Genomic DNA, 12,875 nt, shown 5'->3' with positions numbered 1-12,875 from the left:
CCTGCTTGGTGACACTTCAGTCCTGAGTGTTGGGGGTGGAGGGGTCACAGGGGAGAAGGTGGAGAGTTGGGGGTGGAGGGGTCACAGGGGAGAAGGTGGAGAGTTGGGGGTGGAGGGGTCACAGGGGAGAAGGTGGAGAGTTGGGGGTGGAGGGGTCACAGGGGAGAAGGTGGAGAGTTGGGGGTGGAGGGGTCAACAGGGGAGAAGGTGGAGAGTTGGGGGTGGAGGGGTCACAGGGGAGAAGGTGGAGAGTTGGGGGGGAGGGGTCACAGGGGAGAAGGTGGAGAGTTGGGGGTGGAGGGGTCACAGGGGAGAAGGTGGAGAGTTGGGGGGGAGGGGTCACAGGGGAGAAGGTGGAGAGTTGGGGGGGCATTTGGGATGAGAAGTGGTGGATATGGGGTGATGGGGTGGAGGGGGTAGCTGGATCTTTTTGTAGGGTGATGGGGTGGAGGGGGGGTAGCTGGATCTTTTTGTAGGGTGATGGGGTGGAGGGGGTAGCTGGATCTTTTTGTAGGGTGATGGGGTGGAGGGGGTAGCTGGATCTTTTTGTAGGGTGATGGGGTAGCTGGATCTTTTTGTAGGGTGATGGGGTGGAGGGGGGGGTAGCTGGATCTTTTTGTAGGGTGATGGGGTGGAGGGGGTAGCTGGATCTTTTTGTAGGGTGATGGGGTGGAGGGGGTAGCTGGATCTTTTTGTAGGGTGATGGGGTGGAGGGGGGGTAGCTGGATCTTTTTGTAGAGTGATGGGGTGGAGGGGGGGTAGCTGGATCTTTTTGTAGGGTGATGGGGTGGAGGGGGTAGCTGGATCTTTTTGTAGGGTGATGGGGTGGAGGGGGGGTAGCTGGATCTTTTTGTAGAGTGATGGGGTGGAGGGGGGGTAGCTGGATCTTTTTGTAGAGTGATGGGGTGGAGGGGGGTGTAGCTGGATCTTTTTGTAGAGTGATGGGGTGGAGGGGGGGTAGCTGGATCTTTTTGTAGAGTGATGGGGTGGAGGGGGGGTAGCTGGATCTTTTTGTAGGGTGATGGGGTGGAGGGGGGGTAGCTGGATCTTTTTGTAGGGTGATGGGGTGGAGGGGGTAGCTGGATCTTTTTGTAGGGTGATGGGGTGGAGGGGGTAGCTGGATCTTTTTGTAGGGTGATGGGGTAGCTGGATCTTTTTGTAGGGTGATGGGGTGGAGGGGGGGTAGCTGGATCTTTTTGTAGGGTGATGGGGTGGAGGGGGTAGCTGGATCTTTTTGTAGGGTGATGGGGTGGAGGGGGTAGCTGGATCTTTTTGTAGGGTGATGGGGTGGAGGGGGGGTAGCTGGATCTTTTTGTAGAGTGATGGGGTGGAGGGGGGGTAGCTGGATCTTTTTGTAGGGTGATGGGGTGGAGGGGGTAGCTGGATCTTTTTGTAGGGTGATGGGGTGGAGGGGGGGTAGCTGGATCTTTTTGTAGAGTGATGGGGTGGAGGGGGGGTAGCTGGATCTTTTTGTAGAGTGATGGGGTGGAGGGGGGTGTAGCTGGATCTTTTTGTAGAGTGATGGGGTGGAGGGGGGGTAGCTGGATCTTTTTGTAGAGTGATGGGGTGGAGGGGGGGGTAGCTGGATCTTTTTGTAGAGTGATGGGGTGGAGGGGGGGTAGCTGGATCTTTTTGTAGAGTGATGGGGTGGAGGGGGGGTAGCTGGATCTTTTTGTAGAGTGATGGGGTGGAGGGGGGGTAGCTGGATCTTTTTGTAGAGTGATGGGGTGGAGGGGGGGTAGCTGGATCTTTTTGTAGAGTGATGGGGTGGAGGGGGGGTAGCTGGATCTTTTTGTAGGGTGATGGGGTGGAGGGGGTGTAGCTGGATCTTTTTGTAGGGTGATGGGGTGGAGGGGGTGTAGCTGGATCTTTTTGTAGGGTGATGGGGTGGAGGGGGGGTAGCTGGATCTTTTTGTAGAGTGATGGGGTGGAGGGGGGGTAGCTGGATCTTTTTGTAGGGTGATGGGGTGGAGGGGGTAGCTGGATCTTTTTGTAGGGTGATGGGGTGGAGGGGGGGTAGCTGGATCTTTTTGTAGAGTGATGGGGTGGAGGGGGGGTAGCTGGATCTTTTTGTAGGGTGATGGGGTGGAGGGGGTAGCTGGATCTTTTGGTAGGGTGATGGGGGGTAGCTGGATCTTTTTGTAGGGTGATGGGGTAGCTGGATATTTTTGTAGGGTGACGGGGTGGAGGGGGGGTAGCGGGATCTTTTTGTAGGGTGGAGGGGTGGGGGGTAGCTGGATCTTTTTGTAGGGTGGAGGGGGGTAGCTGGATATTTTTGTAGGGTGACGGGGTGGAGGGGGGTAGCTGGATCTTTTTGCAGGGTGATGGGGTGGAGGGGGGTAGCTGGATCTTTTTGCAGGGTGATAGAGGGTGTGCCCTCTATCTGGGACGCATCCCCTGCTTCCCTGACTGTTGACTAAGTGTCTCCACGCCCTCTAACAGATGCATATGTATGCAAATGCATTAGCGGTCAGTTTTGCACAGCTCAAAATGTGCTGCTATTATAGGTGGATGACGTAGCCTAGAAATACACAACTAAAGGGACTCTGGCCTCTCCAGTGGCTGTAGTAACCCACTGTAGTGTCTTACATTGAGAATCAGGCTGAAGGTAACATCTGAAGGTAACATCTGAAGGTAACATCTGAAGGTAACATCTGAAAGTAACATCTGAAGGTAATATCTAAAGGTGACATCTGAAGGTAACATCTGAAGTTAACATCTAAAGGTGACATTTGAAGGTAACCTCTGAAGATAACATCTGAAGGTAACCTCTGAAGGAAACATCTAGAGGTAACATCTGAAGGTAACCTCTGAAGGTAACATCTAGAGGTAACATCTGAAGGTAACATCTGAAAGTAACATCTGAAAGTAACATCTGAAGGTAACATCTGAAGGTAACATCTGAAAGTAACATCTGAAGGTAATATCTAAAGGTGACATCTGAAGGTAACATCTGAAGTTAACATCTAAAGGTGACATTTGAAGGTAATCTCTGAAGGTAACATCTGAAGGTAACCTCTGAAGGAAACATCTAGAGGTAACATCTGAAGGTAACCTCTGAAGGTAACATCTAGAGATAACATCTGAAGGTAACATCTAAAGGTAACATCTAAAGATAACATATGAATGTAACATCTAGAGGTAACATCTGAAGATAACATCTGAAGGTAACATCTAAAGATAACATCTGAAGGTAACATCTAAAGATAACATCTGAAGGTAACATCTGAAGGTAACCTCTGAAGGTAACATCTGAAGGTAACATCTAGAGGTAACATTTGAAAGTAACATCTCAAGGTAACATCTGAAGGTAACATCTAGAGGTAACATCTCAAGGTAATATCTAGAGGTAACATCTCAAGGTAATATCTAGAGGTAACATCTGAAGGTAACCTCTGAAGGTAACATCTGAAGGTAACCTCTGAAGGTAATATTTAGAGGTAACATCTGAAGGTAACATCTGAAGGTAACATCTAGAGGTAACATCTAGAGGTAACATCTGATGGTAACATCTGAAGGTAACATCTAGAGGTAACATCTGAAGGTAACATCTAGAGGTAACATCTGAAAGTAACATCTGAAGGTAACATCTGAAGGTAACATCTGAAGGTAACATCTAGAGGTAACATCTCAAGGTAATATCTGAAGGTAACATCTAGAGGTAAGCTCTAGAGGTAACATCTAGAGGTAACATCTGAAAGTAACATCTGAAGGTAACATCTGAAGGTAACATCTAGAGGTAACATCTGAAAGTAACATCTGAAGGTAACATCTGAAGGTAACATCTGAAGGTAACATCTGAAGGTAACATCTGAAGGTAACATCTAAAGATAACATCTGAAGGTAACATCTAAAGATAACATCTGAAGGTAACATCTAGAGGTAACATCTCAAGGTAATATCTGAAGGTAACATCTAGAGGTAACATCTGAAATTGACATCTGAAGGTAACATCTGAAGATAACATCTGCAGGTAACATTTGAAGGTAACATCTAAAGGTAACATCTGAAGGTAACATCTAAAGGTAACATCTGAAGGTAACATCTAAAGATAACATCTGAAGGTAACATCTAGAGGTAACATCTAGAGGTAACATCTGAAGGTAACATCTGAAGGTAACATCTGAAGGTAACATCTAGAGGTAACATCTCGAGGTAACATCTGAAAGTACATCTGAAGGTAATATCTGAAGGTAACATCTGAAGGTAACATCTGAAGGTAACATCTAGAGGTAACATCTGAAGGTAACATCTAGAGGTAACATCTAGAGGTAACATATAGAGGTAACATCTAGAGGTAACATCTGAAGGTAACATCTGAAGGTAACATCTGAAGGTAACATCTAGAGGTAACATCTCAAGGTAATATCTGAAGGTAACATCTAGAGGTAAGCTCTAGAGGTAACATCTAGAGGTAATATCTGAAAGTAACATCTGAAGGTAACATCTGAAGGTAACATCTGAAGGTAACCTCTAGAGGTAACATCTAGAGGTAACATCTGAAGGTAACATCTGAAGGTAACATCTGAAGGTAACATCTAAAGGTAACATCTGAAGGTAACATCTGCAGGTAACATCTAAAGATAACATCTGAAGGTAACATCTGAAGGTAACATCTAGAGGTAACATCTCAAGGTAACATCTGATGGTAACATCTAGAGGTAACCTCTGAAGGTAACATCTGAAGGTAACCTCTGAAGGTAACATCTAGAGGTAACATCTGAAGGTAACATCTAAAGATAACATCTGAAGGTAACATCTGAAAGTAACATCTAAAGATAACATCTGAAGATAACATCTGAAGGTAACATCTGCAGGTAACATCTGAAAGTAACATCTAAAGATAACATCTGAAGGTGACATTTGAAGGTAACCTTTGAAGGTAACATCTAGAGGTAACATCTGAAAGTAACATCTGAAAGTAACATCTAGAGGTAGCATCTCAAGCTAACATCTGATGGTAACATCTAGAGGTAACCGCTGAAGGTAACCTCTGAAGGTAACATCTAGATGTAACCTCTGAAGGTAACCTCTGAAGGTAACCTCTGAAGGTAACCTCTGAAGGTAACATCTGAAGGTAACATCTAAAGATAACATCTGAAGGTAACATCTGAAGGTAACATCTAAAGATAACATCTGAAGGTAACATCTGAAGGTAACATCTGAAGGTAACATCTAGAGGTAACATTTGAAAGTAACATCTAAAGATAACATCTGAAGGTAACATCTGAAAGTAACATCTAAAGATAACAACTGAAGGTAACATCTGAAGGTAACATCTGAAGGTAACATCTGAAGGTAACCTCTGAAGGTAACAACTGAAGGTAACATCTGAAGGTAACATCTGAAAGTAACATCTGAAGGTAACATCTGAAGGTAACATCTGAAGGTAACATCTGAAGATAACTATCATATGTGTACAACATTTCATAAAATGCATATTTATAAACACACAGCCTCACGTTGAAGTGTACAGAAAGTGGGGGAAAGGTATTTACATGTCTATGTAAATTAGTGTTTGTATGTGCATGTGTGTGTGTTGGTGTCAGTGTAGGGGATGGGGTGTGTACCACAGCTGGTCAGAGAATGTATGAGTCACCATTTAAACGGCCCTCAGTGTGGAACCACCCGGCAATGTTCCCAATGATTCCCAATGATTCCCAATGATTCCCTGATTGATCTCAATAGGATCACACACATACACGATTCATTTTTGTATTGTTTTATTTGCAGTGTTACTGAGTGGACTATCCTGGTTAAATAAATATAAGGAATCCCTGCACATCGACTCGGTACCGGTACCCCCTGTATAGACTCGTTATTTTTATTGTTATTTTTTACTTTAGTTTATTTAGTAAATATTTTTCTTAACTCATATATTTCTTAAACCTGCATTGTTGGTTAAGCGCCTGTAAGTAAACATTTCACTGTGAGGTCTACTACACCTGTTGTATTCAGCATTTCACTGTAAGGTCTACTACACCTGTTGTATTCAGCATTTCACTGTAAGGTCTACTACACCTGTTGTATTCAGCATTTCACTGTAAGGTCTACTACACCTGTTGTATTCAGCATTTCACTGTAAGGTCTACTACACCTGTTGTATTCAGCATTTCACTGTGAGGTCTACTACACCTGTTGTATTCAGCATTTCACTGTAAGGTCACCTGTTGTATTCAGCATTTCACTGTAAGGTCTACTACACCTGTTGTATTCAGCATTTCACTGTAAGGTCTACTACACCTGTTGTATTCAGCATTTCACTGTAAGGTCACCTGTTGTATTCAGCATTTCACTGTAAGGTCTACACCTGTTGTATTCAGCATTTCACTGTGAGGTCTACTCCACCTGTTGTATTCAGCATTTCACTGTAAGGTCTACTACACCTGTTGTATTCAGCATTTCACTGTGAGGTCTACTACACCTGTTGTATTCAGCATTTCACTGTAAGGTCTACTACACCTGTTGTATTCAGCATTTCACTGTAAGGTCACCTGTTGTATTCAGCATTTCACTGTAAGGTCTACTACACCTGTTGTATTCAGCATTTCACTGTAAGGTCTACTACACCTGTTGTATTCAGCATTTCACTGTAAGGTCACCTGTTGTATTCAGCATTTCACTGTAAGGTCTACTACACCTGTTGTATTCAGCATTTCACTGTGAGGTCTACTACACCTGTTGTATTCAGCATTTCACTGTAAGGTCTACTACACCTGTTGTATTCAGCATTTCACTGTGAGGTCTACTACACCTGTTGTATTCAGCATTTCACTGTGAGGTCTACTACACCTGTTGTATTCAGCATTTCACTGTAAGGTCTACTACACCTGTTGTATTCAGCATTTCACTGTAAGGTCTACTACACCTGTTGTATTCAGCATTTCACTGTAAGGTCTACTACACCTGTTGTATTCAGCATTTCACTGTGAGGTCTACTACACCTGTTGTATTCAGCATTTCACTGTGAGGTCTACTACACCTGTTGTATTCAGCATTTCACTGTAAGGTCTACTACACCTGTTGTATTCAGCATTTCACTGTAAGGTCTACTACACCTGTTGTATTCAGCATTTCACTGTGAGGTCTACTACACCTGTTGTATTCAGCATTTCACTGTAAGGTCTACTACACCTGTTGTATTCAGCATTTCACTGTAAGGTCTACTACACCTGTTGTATTCAGCATTTCACTGTAAGGTCTACTATACCTGTTGTATTCAGCATTTCACTGTGAGGTCTACTACACCTGTTGTATTCAGCATTTCACTGTAAGGTCTACTACACCTGTTGTATTCAGCATTTCACTGTGAGGTCTACTACACCTGTTGTATTCAGCATTTCACTGTAAGGTCTACTACACCTGTTGTATTCAGCATTTCACTGTAAGGTCTACTACACCTGTTGTATTCAGCATTTCACTGTAAGGTCTACTACACCTGTTGTATTCAGCATTTCACTGTAAGGTCTACTACACCTGTTGTATTCAGCATTTCACTGTGAGGTCTACTACACCTGTTGTATTCAGCATTTCACTGTAAGGTCTACTACACCTGTTGTATTCAGCATTTCACTGTGAGGTCTACTACACCTGTTGTATTCAGCATTTCACTGTGAGGTCTACTACACCTGTTGTATTCAGCATTTCACTGTGAGGTCTACTACACCTGTTGTATTCAGCATTTCACTGTGAGGTCTACTACACCTGTTGTATTCAGCATTTCACTGTAAGGTCTACTACACCTGTTGTATTCAGCATTTCACTGTAAGGTCTACTACACCTGTTGTATTCAGCATTTCACTGTGAGGTCTACTACACCTGTTGTATTCAGCATTTCACTGTGAGGTCTACTACATCTGTTGTATTCAGCATTTCACTGTAAGGTCTACTACACCTGTTGTATTCAGCATTTCACTGTAAGGTCTACTACACCTGTTGTATTCAGCATTTCACTGTAAGGTCTACACCTGTTGTATTCAGCATTTCACTGTGAGGTCTACTACACCTGTTGTATTCAGCATTTCACTGTAAGGTCTACTACACCTGTTGTATTCAGCATTTCACTGTAAGGTCTACACCTGTTGTATTCAGCATTTCACTGTAAGGTCTACTACACCTGTTGTATTCAGCATTTCACTGTAAGGTCTACTACACCTGTTGTATTCAGCATTTCACTGTAAGGTCTACACCTGTTGTATTCAGCATTTCACTGTAAGGTCTACACTTGTTGTATTCAGCGTTTCACTGTAAGGTCTTCAACTGTTGTGTTCGGCGCATGTGACAAATAACATTTGATTTGATTTTGAGATGGAAGGAGAGCGAGAGGAAGTGGGAAAGGAGGTAAAGAATGAAAGATGGAGTCAGTGAGACTGAAAGATGGAGTCAGTGAGACTGAAAGATGGAGTCAGTGAGACTGAATGATGGAGTCAGTGAGACTGAAAGATGGAGTCAGTGAGACTAAATGATGGAGTCAGTGAGACTAAATGATGGAGTCAGTGAGACTGAAAGATGGAGTCAGTGAGACTGAATGATGGAGTCAGTGAGACTGAATGATGGAGTCAGTGAGACTGAAAGATGGAATCAGTGAGACTGAAAGATGGAGTCAGTGAGACTGAATGATGGAGTCAGTGAGACTAAATGATGGAGTCAGTGAGACTAAATGATGGAGTCAGTGAGACTGAATGATGGAGTCAGTGAGACTGAAAGATGGAGTCAGTGAGACTGAAAGATGGAGTCAGTGAGACTGAATGATGGAGTCAGTGAGACTGAATGATGGAGTCAGTGAGACTGAATGATGGAGTCAGTGAGACTGAATGATGGAGTCAGTGAGACTGAATGATGGAGTCAGTGAGACTGAATGATGGAGTCAGTGAGACTGAATGATGGAGTCAGTGAGACTAAATGATGGAGTCAGTGAGACTGAATGATGGAGTCAGTGAGACTGAACGATGGAGTCAGTGAGACTGAACGATGGAGTCAGTGAGACTGAAAGATGCAGTCAGTGAGACTTTGAATGCTATTTGTTTGATTCTGTAACACACTTTCTGACCCTGGCATGGTGTGAACATCTGTTTTCTGACACGTTGGTTGGTTGGGTGAATAGATCGGGGACTCTGTAGAACATTAGGTTACACTGTTCTCCTGTCCAATTCCGTTACCATGTGAGCCAGCATGTCTGTAGCAGCTAGGGTTGCCATGGTGACGTGCTTGCTCCCGTTTCTTCCTCGCCGTGCCAGATCCGTTCATGGACGCTGCCGGTACCCACATCCTTCCTCTGGTTGGCTCTGATTTGAGGTGAGATTCCTAGCAGTTATAGATTCATACCGTCATTGTGATAACCACGTGTATGAACACTAATCATTCAGAGGTTCTAACAGCATATTGTCATTTTATGTTGGTACAGAGAAAACACATACAGTGTCTTCTGAAATTATTCACACTCCTTGACTTTTTCCACATTTTGTTACATTACAGCCTTATTCTATAATGTATTAAAAAGGTTTTTTTCCTCCTCGTCAATCTACACACAATACCCCATAATGACATCACAATACCCCATAATGACAGCACAATACCCCATAATGATAATGACATCACAATACCCCATAATGACATCACAATACCCCATAATGAAAAAGCAAAAACAGGAGCTCTACGGACAACTCCTTCGACCTCATGGCTTGGTTTGTGCTCTGACATGCACTGTCAACTGTGGGACCTTATATAGACAGGTGTGTGCCTTTCCAAATCATGTCCAATCAATTGAATTTACCACAGGTGGACGCCAATCACGTTGTAGAAACATCTCAAGGATGAACAATGGAAACAGGATGCACCTGAGTTAAATTTTGAGTCTCATAGCAAAGGGTCTGAATACCTATTTATTCTGTTTATTATTTTTAATACATTTGCAAAAAATATCTATAAATCTGTTTTCACTTTGTCATTATGGGGTTTTGTGATGTCATTATCATTATGGGGTATTGTGATGTCATTATGGGGTATTGTGATGTCATTATGGGGTATTGTGATGTCATTATGGGGTATTGTGTATAGATTGCTGACGATTATTTATTTTTTTAATCCATTTTAGAATAAGGCTGTAACGTAATAAAATGTGGAATAAGTCAAGGGGTCTGAATACTTTCCGAATGCACTGCATATGCACATAAATACTCCTCTGCGCCATCTGACCAACCACCAAACAGGCAAAGCATCAATACGTGACTAAGATGGAATCCTACTACACTGGCTTTGATGCTTGTCGGATGTGGCAGGGCTTGCAAACTATCACGGATTACAATGGGAAACCCAGCCGACAGCTGCCCAGTGACACGAGGCTACCAGACGATGTTCGCTTTGAGGCACGCAACACTGAACCATGCGTGAGAGCACCAGCTGTTCCGTAGCCGATGTGAGTAAGACCTTTAAAAATACCTTTAAACAGGTTAACATTAAGATGGCCGAAGGCTGTCATCAAGTTTGCCGATGACACAACGGTGGTAGGCCTGATCACCAACGACGATGAGACAGCCTATAGGGTGGAGGTCAGAGACCTGGCAGTGTGGTGCCAGGACTACAACCTCTCCTTCAACGCCAGTAAGACCAAGGAGCTGATCGTGGACTACAGAAAACGGAGGGCCAAACACGCCCCCATTCACATCGACCAGCTGTAGTGGAGTGGGTCGAGAGCTTCAAGTTCCTCGGTGTCCACATCACTAAGGATCTATCATGGTCCACACGCACCAACACAGTCCTGAAGAGGGCACAACAACACCTCTTCCCCCTCAGGAGGCTGAAACAATTTGTCATGGGGCCCCTCAGATCTTCAAAAAGTTCTACAGCTGCACCATTGACAGCATCTTGACTGGCTGCATCACTGCTTGGTATGGCAACTGCTTGGCATCCAACAGCAGGGCGCTACAGAGGGTAGTGGGTACGGCCCAGTACATCACTGTGGCCGAACTCCCTGCCATCCAGGATCTCTATATCAGGCTGTGTCAGAGGAAGGCCCTAAAAATGGTCAACGACTCCAGCCACCCAAGTCATAGACTGTACTGGAGAGCTAAGTCTGGGCCCAAAAGGCTCTTGAACAACTTCTAGCCCCAAGCCATAAGATTGCTAACAGTTACCTGGACTACAGTTACCTGGACTACAGCTACCTGGACTACAGTTACCTGGACTACAGCTACCTGGACTACAGTTACCTGGACTACAGCTACCTGGACTACAGCTACCTGGACTACAGTTACCTGGACTACAGTTACCTGGACTACAGCTACCTGGACTACAGCTACCTGGACTACAGCTACCTGGACTACAGTTACCTGGACTACAGTTACCCGGACTATAGTTACCTGGACTACAGTTACCTGGACTACAGTTACCTGGACTACAACTACCTGGACTACAGCTACCTGGACTACAGTTACCTGGACTACAGTTACCTGGACTACAGCTACCTGGACTACAACTACCTGGACTATCTGCATTTACACCTTTTTGCTCTAATTATTTTTGACTCTATACCCACACACTGGACTCTATCATTGACTTGGTACTGGTGTCCCACTGGTGTCCCATGTAATCAAATCAAATCATATGTTATTGGTTATCTAAGTTAATGGCTGGAATAAGAATATGTACATATACAAATATGGATGAGCGATGACCGAGCGGCATAGGCAAGGTGCAATAGATATATAAAATACAGTATATACATATGAGATGAGTAATGTAAGATATGTAAACATTAAGATGTACAGTATATAGCCATGCTATCATTGACTTGGTACTGGTGTCCCATGTACAGTATATACAGTGGGGGGAAAAAGTATTTGATCCCTTGCTGATTTTGTACGTTTGCCCATGGACAAAGAAAGGATCAGTCTATAATTTTAATGGTAGGGTTATTTGAACAGTGAGAGACAGAATAAGAACAAAAATATCCAGAAAAAAAACCGCATCCTCAAAAATGTTATAAATTGATTTGCATTTTAATGAGGGAAATAAGTATTTGACCCCCTCTCAATCAGAAAAGTGTCTGGCTCCCAGGTGTCTTTTCTACAGGTAACGAGCTGAGATTAGGAGCACACTCTTAAAGGGAGTGCTCCTAATCTCAGCTTGTTACCTGTAAAAAAGACACCTGTCCACAGAAGCAATCAATCAATCAGATTCCAAACTCTCCACCATGGCCAAGACCAAAGAGCTATCCAAGGATGTCAGGGACGAGATTGTAGACCTACACAAGGCTGGAATGGGCTACAAGACCATCGCCAAGCAGCTTGGTAAGAAGGTGACAACATTTGGTGAGATTATTCACAAATGGAGGAAACACAAAATAACTGTCAATATCCCTCAGCCTGGGGCTCCATGCAAGATCTCACCTCGTGGAGTTGCAATGATCATGAGAACGGTGAAGAATCAGCCCAGAACTACACGGGAGGATCTTGTCAATGATCTCAAGGCAGCTGGGACCATAGTCACCAAGAAAACAATTGGTAACACACTACATCAACTCAACTCGCCGTGTTTGGAGGAGGAGGAATGCTGCCTATGACCCCAAGAACACCATCTCCACCGTCAAACATGGAGGTGGAAACATTATGCTTTGGGGGTGTTTTTCTGCTAAGGGGACAGGACAACTTCACCGCATCAAAGGGACGATGGACGGGGCCATGTACCATCAAATCTTGGGTGAGAACCTCCTTCCCTCAGCCAGGGCATTGAAAATGGGCCGTGGATGGGTATTCCAGCATGACAATGACCCAAAACACACGGCCAAGGCAACAAAGGAGTGGCTCAAGAAGAAGCGCATTAAGGTCCTGGAGTGGCCTAGCCAGTCTCCAGACCTTAATTCCATAGAAAATCTGTGG

At 44.1% G+C, this 12,875-nt stretch overlaps 1 protein-coding gene across 1 annotated transcript; it reads right to left on the bottom strand.

The window, feature by feature from the left end:
- Positions 1 to 339: 339 nt before the first annotated feature.
- On the bottom strand, positions 340 to 9,197 carry LOC115165102 (proline-rich extensin-like protein EPR1). Its single transcript, XM_029718136.1, has 2 exons — positions 9,159 to 9,197; positions 340 to 2,349 (listed from the first exon to the last, which is right to left on the bottom strand). Exons 1-2 carry the CDS (start codon positions 9,195 to 9,197, stop codon positions 340 to 342), a joined length of 2,049 nt encoding a protein of 682 aa, XP_029573996.1.
- Between the last annotated feature and the right edge of the window lie 3,678 nt (positions 9,198 to 12,875).

The sequence above is a fragment of the Salmo trutta genome, chromosome 27, assembly GCF_901001165.1.
Source record: "Salmo trutta chromosome 27, fSalTru1.1, whole genome shotgun sequence".
Lineage (NCBI taxonomy): Eukaryota > Metazoa > Chordata > Actinopteri > Salmoniformes > Salmonidae > Salmo > Salmo trutta.
This window is presented reverse-complemented; position numbering and strand designations above follow the sequence as displayed.

Excerpts from the sequence above, each read along its gene's own strand:
- LOC115165102 (XM_029718136.1), bottom strand. The coding sequence starts at position 9,197 with ATGGCAACCCTAGCTGCTACAGACATGCTGGCTCACATG. Across the intron at positions 2,350-9,158 it reads CAGACATGCTGGCTCACATG|ATCCAGCTACCCCCCTCCAC; the intron begins GTAACGGAATTG and ends CCCTGCAAAAAG.